The following is an 8639-nucleotide window of genomic DNA, read 5'->3' on the forward strand; positions in this document are numbered from 1 at the left end:
CCCCTCGGGCTCGGGGGGCTCCTCCCGGTGCCGCAGCGGGGCCCTGGGACCTGCCCCCCCGCCCCCCGGGGACGGACGTGTCCCGGAGCTCCGGGCTGGGGCTGGGGCCCTGGGCAGGCGCGGAGAGGCCCCGGCCGCCGCACCTGGAGACCTGCAGGGTCCCGCGGGGCACCGAGCGGCAGCAGCGGTGCCCGGTGCCCCGCGGGAAGCCCCGGCTCCTGCCTCCCCCCTCCCGCAGCTGCCCCGGCCCAGCAGCCGGCAGCTCTGCGAGCAGCCCCCGGCAGCGCGGCCCCAGCAGCCAGAGGGTGCCCGTCCCACCGCACCGACGGGAAACGCCTGTCTACGGGAGGGGATAACCGGGGGCCGGGGGGGGGCCTCGCGCCACGTTCACATGATGTCATCCAGGAGGTTGGGGCTGGCCACCCAGTCCAAGGTGCGGGGCTCGGAGGCGGCCATGATCATGCACATGAACTGTTTGCCTGTCCTCTTGTCGATGGGGTAGATGGTGGTGGGGGTGAAGCGCTTGTTGCTCTCCACGAAGTCGCAGAGCTGCTCGTAGACGGCGGGGAACTCGTGCCGCAGGAATACGCCGCGGATGCGCAGCTCTCGCTGGATGTTGATGAAGCAGACCTCCCGCGCCTTGCGGCCCTCCTCGCCCTCCTTGTCGATGTCTGCTGTGCCGGGCGGTGGCGTCAGGATCAAGGTCTCCATGTCCCGCTCCTTCTTCGGGATCTTCTTCTCGGGGCTGGAGGAGGCTAAGGCCACCTTGGCATATTTCCTGACCGTTGGCACCTGCATCTTCGGAGACGGCCTCTCTGGCACTTTCTGCGCCACAGCCACAGTTACATTCAAGAGGAAACATTCATCAGGGTCATACTGGTTGCCAGTCTCCCGCAGCTCCCGGGCATAGTCCCCCAGGTTGTCCGAGTAGCTGTCCAGCTCCCGCAGGGACAGGTAGGTAGGGGACATGAGCAGGCTCTCCAGGCCAAACTGGAGGAAGTTCTCAGCCGAGCCCGAGTTGGGGAAGCCCAGGAAGAGCACGCCGCGGCCTCGGGACAGGTAGCCCACCTTGGCGATGCGTGAGAAGGCCTTGTGCACCTCCGTGTTCTCCCGGCAGAACTGCAGCACGTGGCGGCAGACGCTGCCCACACGCCCATAGACGCAGCTTTCCTTGTGTGTGTCCCAGTCCTCGCGGCGGCAGTGCCGGGAGCAGTAGTACGTGTAGCAGCTGTGGCACGACTTGAAGTAGAGGCAGGCGTTGAACATGGTCTCCGTCCGCCGGCACTTGGCATTCGAGCACATCATCATGTCGTCCTCCTCTGCGCTCAGGTCAGGCGAGCAGTTCTCCAGCGGCTTCTCAAAGGTGCCGCTGGCTGGCGGGGAGGGCTGGGGGCGCGGGGTGCTACCAAAGGAGCTGGGACCCGGTTGCTCCTTTGTAGGCCGGAGCCCCTCAGGCACTCCAGGAGGGACCTTCCTCCCCTCGCTCCGCCGGGGTGGCCCCGGGGTACTGCTGCTCAGGAGCTTCTTGAGCTGCTCAGCAATGCTGTCCCTGTCCCCAGCATGGTGGCCCGGTGCCGGCTTGTAGTCGATAACGAGGTCGGTGATGAGCTCGTCCAGCTGCTCCAGACTACGCTGGCGTGCTGAGCCACTCTCCTTGGAGACAGGCTGTGGGGCGTAGGGCACAGCGTAGGGCGTCTGCTCCCGCCCCGCATCCAGCACATCCCAGCTGGCCGAGCGCCTCTCGCTCCTGCCCAGCCCGTTGGCACGGATGTCATTGTCAGTGATGGTGATCTCTGGTGTGACGTACCAGGAGCGGCCCAGGGGGCCACGGCTGCCATCAGCATGCATGCGCTCGAGGATGGAGCTTTCTGAGAGGGACAGGGCAGCGTAGCGCTTGGGTGAGCTTGACAGGTTGATCACCACTGGCTGCCGGCGCTCATCAGGGGATAAGGCACGGTGCTGCTCCTGGGCAAGTAGGTTCTCGTAGCTGCGCCCACGCTGCAGGGCGTCCTCCCTGCGTGCTGCAGGTGCCAGGATGTTGTCCCAGGATTTGGAGTAGTGCTGGCTGTCCCGGGCCAGCCGCGGGGGGTTAGTGCTGTAGCTGGCGTGCCAGGAGGACAGCATGGCCTCACGCCCGGCTGGCTGTGGGGCAAAGCGCGACACCTGCAAGCTCTGGTAAGGCAGCGTGCTCCGCTCGGGGCAGTACCAATCGCCAAAGTGCAAGGGCTGGGTGCTGCGGGGAGGGGGGCATGTCCGTGAAAGCATCTCCCGCTCACGGTACTTCCCGTAGTCCTCAGCGTAGAAGACCCTGGCTGAGGAGCCGAGGGCTGGGTATGTCCGGGCATCTTCAGCATAGACGGTTTTGATGGGGGTGCCACGGGGCGCGTAGAAGCGGGGCTCCTCTCCATAGTAGGCATGGGTGGGTGCCTCCTGCACGGGGAAGCCCCGTGCCTCCTCCACATACAACGTCCGGGGTGGCACCGTGTGGACAGCGGCTTTGGCTGGGTCCTCTGCATAAAAGTGCTGCGGGGGGCCATGGCGCCCGGGGTAGGGGTAACTGGCATAGCCTGAGCTCCGCAGGGGCACAGCGGGGCTGGGGCACCGCACTGGTTCCTCCGCGTAGAAGAACTTGGTGGGGACGCTGGGGGCTGAGAAGGTCATGCAGCCCCTCTCAGGGTACTCCCTGAAGTCCCGTGAGGATGGCACCGGCACCGTCTGGTATGCCAGCGCCCGGGGGTCAGCCTCGTAGAACTCAGCAGGGTAGGGCAGGATCGGGGGCTCCCCACTGTAGGAGTCACTTGGAGTGGGTGTGCGGGACACGGACACCTGCCTGCTCCCTGGCACTGCCAGGCTGCGGGCAGCCCCAGGCGTGCGGGGCCAGCGCGGTGGCTCTGGCCTGCTGTGTGTGGCCCGCAGGCTGCGAGCGGTGTGCACCAGCACTGCCTCGTCTGGCTTGATATCCACCCGGCACTTGACGTGGGGGCTGGTGCCCACCTTGGTGCTCAGCCCCTCCTCAAAGCAGTTGCTGCCCACGCAGAGCGGGGAGATGCGGCTGACGCTGCTGCGCTGTGGCTGCAGCTTGATGGGGTGCACCTCGTTGGCCAGCGCCCGCAGGGGTACGTGGCTGTCACGGCGCGGTGAAGGCTCGGTGCGGGACGTCTCCCGCACCACCCGCAGGGCCTCCCGCCCACGCCGGGCTGGTGGTGGTGACGCTGTGACAGTGATGGGCACTGGCGTGAAGGTGGACTTCACCCGTGGCGCACTCTTGGACCGGGCTCGTCTCTTTGGCTCACCCCGGGAAGCTTCCCTGGCCGGCGGGGGGGCCCTGCCACCGTAGGGGTCCGGCTTCAGAGGCACGCGCCTGCCTGGCAGCCCCGGCGCAGGCTCGGGAGTGCCGGGATGTGGGCAGGGGCGCTCCATGGCTGGGGGCGTGCCCAGCTGCTCGTCCAGCGACTCAAGGAAGTCAAAGCTCCTGCAGTGACGTTTGTTGAAGGGCTGCGGCTCGCGGGGCAGGGAGGAGGACATGGAGGCATCACATCGTGGCAGGGGCTGGCAGACGATCGAATCCCCAGGGGCTGTGGAGGCCACCTTTATGTCTTGGTACACCGTAGACACCAGGATATCAGGTGGGTCCGTTCGTGTCATCTTAAAAGTGACACTTCTATCACCAGTCCCCTTCAGATGGCCTCAGAGGAAGGCAGCTGGCCCTGCAAGAGAACAGACAAGGTCCCTAAATCCTGTCGAGGATCTCAGGGGCCACGACAGCTCAGGATAAAGCCCCACAGCCCTTGGCTCGGGGAATTTCAGCCACCTCTTCAGAGCTGGGAGATCAGGGGTGTCTCAGCCTCCGCTGCTGCTTTTAGAAGGCTGCTCCCCGCTGCGGGGAGAAGCAGAAAAACACCAGGCGGAGAAGTTTGCAATCCAGAGCACAAATAAAGGACCAAATGCCATAGCACCTGCGGGTGCACCTGGGAAGAAAGAGCTTTGTGGCACTGCTGTACCAGCTCACTGTAGGGAGAGGAGGCTGCTGACCTCCGTGCCCCAGCTTTTGTGGCCAGGGAACAGTACATGGGGACCATCCTGCAGCATCACAATAAAGCTCAGAACAGTGGTTGGGGGACTCAGTAAGGGGCGGGTCTGTAGCAGATGGGAAATGTGTACCTGGCATCCCACCATGACCATCCAAGCAGCCAGGGGGGTCTGCCTGGACTGCACACCCTTGTCCCAACACACGATGCACCCAATCCCAGCACTGTGGGCAGCACAGCACAGCCAGCAGCATCACTCAGGGACAGGCACTGTGAGCACTCACCACACCCTCTGCCACTTCCCCACCAGCCATGGCTCGGAGCACCCCTGGGCTACCTGTGCACCTGAGACTCCTGCCAATAATCCAGCTCTGGAGGGGCTGTGCTCGCTCAGTGCCCTCCAGCTTTGTCTTCTCCCATGTCCCAGGCTGTCCTGAACCAGGTCATGTCTCTGCTGGTGGGCTGTAGCTCCTGTGTCTACACAGGACACAGGATCCAGTGCACACCAGGCACCAGCACAGTGCCTGTGGTGCTGCGAGCTGCTGCCTGCTGTGGGATGATCTTCCCAGCTGGGGGGGCAGAGTCCCCCACCACACATGTGACGAGGAGGCACATCAGCATGATCCTGACACCCCCAAAGTGACCAGGGAAGAAGACAAGGTCCCAGAGGATCTGGTGGGTTTTGCAGGGATGTTCATTGCAAGACCACTGAAAAATGTCTGCAGACTGTAACTGGTACCGAGTGTGCTTACAGCCAGCTTTGCCCACAGTGGGGCCACCCAACCATCTTTAACACTCACAAAATTTTTTTGGCCACCTGGCCAGGAGGCATGGAAGCATAAGTGTGTTCGAGCAGCTCCAGGAAACAGCAAAGCTGCATGGCAAAGGCCATCAAAATGTGTTTTGCTTTGAACAGAAGCAGAGGACCACAGGGAATGTATTTCAGGGAGAAAAGGAACAGACTTTATTTGTCAAGCAGTAGTATCAACTAAGCAGAGATGTGGCAGAGGCCTTGGCTTCCTCGTAGCCTTCATTTCCCACTTGGATAAACCCCTGTCTTGTCCTGAAGTCGGGGGACATGGATGCTAGGTAAGGGGTGAATCTGGGGGGGCTGGGGGGGGAAGGCAGCAGGGGACATGTCCCTGGGGGGAATGAGGAGCCCAGTGGCCAGGGAGAGATTGAGGCCAGTCTGGGAAAGGTCAGGAGGTGCCTTTGGGAGGGCCCCAGGGCACAGGGAAGCAGCACCCCCCTGCTGTGGTGATGCCAGCAGTGGCATTGGGGAGCCCATCCCCATGGTGTCAGGGCAGCTCACGGGCAGGGGATCGTGGCCTGCGGGCCAGGGTCCTACCTGGTCCGGCCGCAGCAGGGACTGGGTGGGTGGGCTGAGCTGGCCGAGGGCCCTGTGGTGGCTCCATCCCAGCACTGCAAAATAAAAGAGGCACGTGAGGGTCCCGGGAACTCTGGCCATGAGGGCGGGCAGTTGCTGGGGCTGTGGGGCAGAGGGGGCAGTGAGGTGGATCCTTCAACCACAGCCAGCCCCAGCCCTGGTGAGCCACTGCCTGCTCCCCCATGCACTGGGGCCACGGGCACTGCATTATACAGTGGGGCACGTGTAGGGGGGACACATGTTACACCTGCTCTGATTACACTGCAGGGGCACGTCCCCTCCCTGTCTGCCCCAGCAGCATCCCCTGCCTGCAAAGCCTTGTGAGGCCGTGCTGGTGGGGGAACCTGGGGACAGCAGCGGTTCAGTGCCGCCCAGGGTTGCTATGGTTTCCCCCAATTATTCCTCCTCTGCAAGGATAGCGTGGGTGCATGGGGAGGCTGGTGGGGCGGCTGCGCAGTGGGGGGCCAGGGGGAGCCAGGGCTTTGCAGCATCGCACGGGGAGCACCTGCAGCTTTGCGTGCTGGGGTCAGAGATGGGATGGTGATGCTGAGGCCATCTGTCGCAGGGACAGACACCGGTGTCACACAGGCCACCCTGCTCAGGTGGTGCTCAGCAGGGCCCCTGAGGAGGGCCTGAGCCATGGGGACAGCCGAGTTGGCAGGACTGTTCAGGCACCAAGTGCCTAGGGGTGAGCAGGGTCATTTCCATCCTCCCACATCCTGCATATCCCCAGCACCACTGCCCTTGGGAAGCTCCCAAAACAGGATTGCTCCCCACATGTGGCATGAATGGGTGGTACAGGGGCTGTGCAGTGCCAGTGTCTGTGCCCACTGCACTGCCCGGGCACCACAAGTGCTGCTGCTCCCTGCTTGCGTCCTTCCCCATGCCCACAGAGAGCGTGCTGGTGGTGGGCACAGCACTGAGCATCGCCACACACTGCCCCACACACATTGCCAGTGCGTGCTCTGTGTGTGCTATCTGGGCATTGCTCCACACCCGGCCTGCTGAGCATGCTGAAGTGCGCTGCATGGGTGCCCTGTTCGGGGTACACAGCCAGCACGCCCCCTGCCTGTGCTATGAGCAAGCTGCCTGCATGTGCACTGCATCGAGCACACTCCGGCTGCACCACCGCACACAGCGCGAGCACGCTGCTGGCGCACGCTGCGCTGCACTGAGCTCACTGCCTGTGCATGGCCCTGTGGCTGCTGCCAGCACGCTGGCAGCATCCACGGCCTCAGGTGCACTGTGTGTGTGCATGCATCAAAATGTGGCCCAGGAACCCTCTGCACTGCAAGTACAGGGCTTGTGCAAACCATGCTGGACACACCACCAGTGTGCTGCCTCCTGTGCACACTGAGCACAGCCCAGGCCTGCATGCTGCATGCACGCATCAGGAGGGTGCTGACAGGCAGTGCTGCCTGCATGCTCTGCCCTGGGCATTGCCAGTGCACAGGTTCCCCAGTGAGGGAACCCACTGCCCCCGGCCCCCATGCACATGTCAATTACACAGTGCTCTCTGGCCCCTCCATTTCCCTGTGCCCCTGCCCCCAGCTCCTGTGCCCAAGGCACCCCCCCCACAGCCCCTCTCTGGAACCTGTAGCTCCCTGCCCCAGCACCCATGGGTGCCCCTGCACTCCCTGACCCACCTGCATGGCCTGGAGGGGGGAGGGGTGTCACCCTGCTGGAGCATGGGGACTCGGCCCCAGTGCAGGGCAGTGCCCCAAGCCTCAGCTCTGGTATCTGGATATGGCGCGAGTGACACCTGCCGGGCAGGGGCCAGGACCCCTCTGGCCACCCCGGTGTCCCCCGCCTGCCCAGCCCCCAGACCTAGCCCCGTTCCCTCTTGCAGGGGAGGGTGCTGGGGGCTCCCACCCTGGGGGGGCATCTGCAGATAGGCATGGCCGAGGGAGCCGGGGGCGTCGGGAAGCATCGCCGGGGCCGGTGTCCCCCCCGCAGCCGCTGTCACCCGCGTGGCTTTCAGGGCCCGGGCCAGGGTCCGGGGTGGCTGCGTGGGGCGGGCGCCCCGGCGGGGCTGGGGGACGCGGCCGGGAGGCTCCGGGGCTGCCCCAGGCGCTGCCGCCGCCGCTCCCCGGCGGCCCCAGGGCGGTGGCCCCGGGCACCCCCGCGCTGCGCTCCGGCGTCCGGGCGGCTCCGGGCCCGCTGGGCCGCGCGGGGCGCTGAGCTCGGCCCCGGGCGAGATGGGCACTGCCGTGGGGTGGGATGGGGGCACGGGGACGGGATGCGATGGGGTGGGAAGCCCCGGGGGGACGGGATGCGGATGGGGACGGGGCTGTCCTGGAAGGGGGCTGGAGATGCGATGGGATGAGGAGGGCGGGGGGGCCGGGCTGCGCTGCCCCGGAGGGGACGGGGGATGGAATGGGGATGTGGGGCACGGGAGAAGCGTGGGGGGATGCGATCGGATGGGATGGGATGGACCAAGGGGGGCGCAAGGAGACGGTCCCGGGGATGCTGAAGGCCCCGAACCTCCCCCCCCCCCCCCCCCGCTCTGTCCCCTCTTTACCTGCTCCGCACCCGCGGCCTCGGCGGCCCCCCTGCTCCATCCCCACCGCCGCGCTACACTCGGGCCGCCACCGCCCTGGTGGCCATGGTCCGGCACGGCACGGCACGGCACGGCACGGCACGGCACGGCACGGCACGGCACGGCACGGCACGGCACGGCACGGCACGGCACGGCACGGCACGGCACGGCACGGCACGGCACGGCACGGCGCTCCGCCGCGGCCGCCCGGCTCCGCTGCTTGTTTTCGCATAAATACGGCAGGCGGAGTTACCGGCCGGGGCCGGGCCGGGCCGGACAGGGGCCACCCCCCGGCACCGCCCCCCCCGCCCCCCGCCCGGCCCCGGTTCGGTTCGGTTCGGCTCGGCTCAGCCCGGCCCCATCCCCATCCCCATCCCCATCCCCATCCCCATCCCCATCCCCATCCCCATCCCCATCCCCGTCCCCGTCCCCATCCCCGTCCCCATCCCCGTCCCCGTCCCCATCCCCATCCCCATCCCCATCCCCATCCCCATCCCCATCCCCATCCTTTCCCCGGCGCGACGGGGCTGCCTCTGCCCGCGGCGGCCGGAGCCCCGGGGGGGGGGGGGCACTCAGGTGACACCGCGGCAGGCGCTGAGACGGGCGGGCACCGTGCCCGAGGGCTGCCAGCGCACGACGGCCGCAGCGGGCGGGCCCTGGCTCAGTGACCCCCTTCCCTCCCCGG

The 8639-nt window shown here is 66.3% G+C and overlaps 1 protein-coding gene across 2 annotated transcripts; it reads right to left on the bottom strand.

The window, feature by feature from the left end:
• Positions 1–242: 242 nt before the first annotated feature.
• AJM1 (apical junction component 1 homolog) lies at positions 243–8249 on the bottom strand. Of its 2 annotated transcripts, XM_068657191.1 has the most exons (3): positions 7937–8248; positions 5377–5450; positions 243–3707 (listed from the first exon to the last, which is right to left on the bottom strand). In XM_068657191.1, exon 3 carries the CDS (start codon positions 3643–3645, stop codon positions 388–390), a length of 3258 nt encoding a protein of 1085 aa, XP_068513292.1. In that variant the 5' UTR covers positions 3646–3707; positions 5377–5450; positions 7937–8248; the 3' UTR covers positions 243–387. The 2 variants fall into 2 exon arrangements, with proteins under 2 accessions (XP_068513292.1, XP_068513294.1); XM_068657193.1 differs by lacking the exon at positions 5377–5450 and having other exon boundaries at positions 7937–8249.
• Positions 8250–8639: the final 390 nt, after the last annotated feature.

This window comes from Anas acuta, chromosome 20 (assembly GCF_963932015.1).
Source record: "Anas acuta chromosome 20, bAnaAcu1.1, whole genome shotgun sequence".
NCBI lineage: Eukaryota > Metazoa > Chordata > Aves > Anseriformes > Anatidae > Anas > Anas acuta.

Bases quoted from the DNA above. Each gene is read 5' to 3' on its own strand.
- AJM1 (XM_068657193.1), bottom strand. From the start codon at position 3,645: ATGACACGAACGGACCCACCTGATATCCTGGTGTCTACGGTGTACCAA.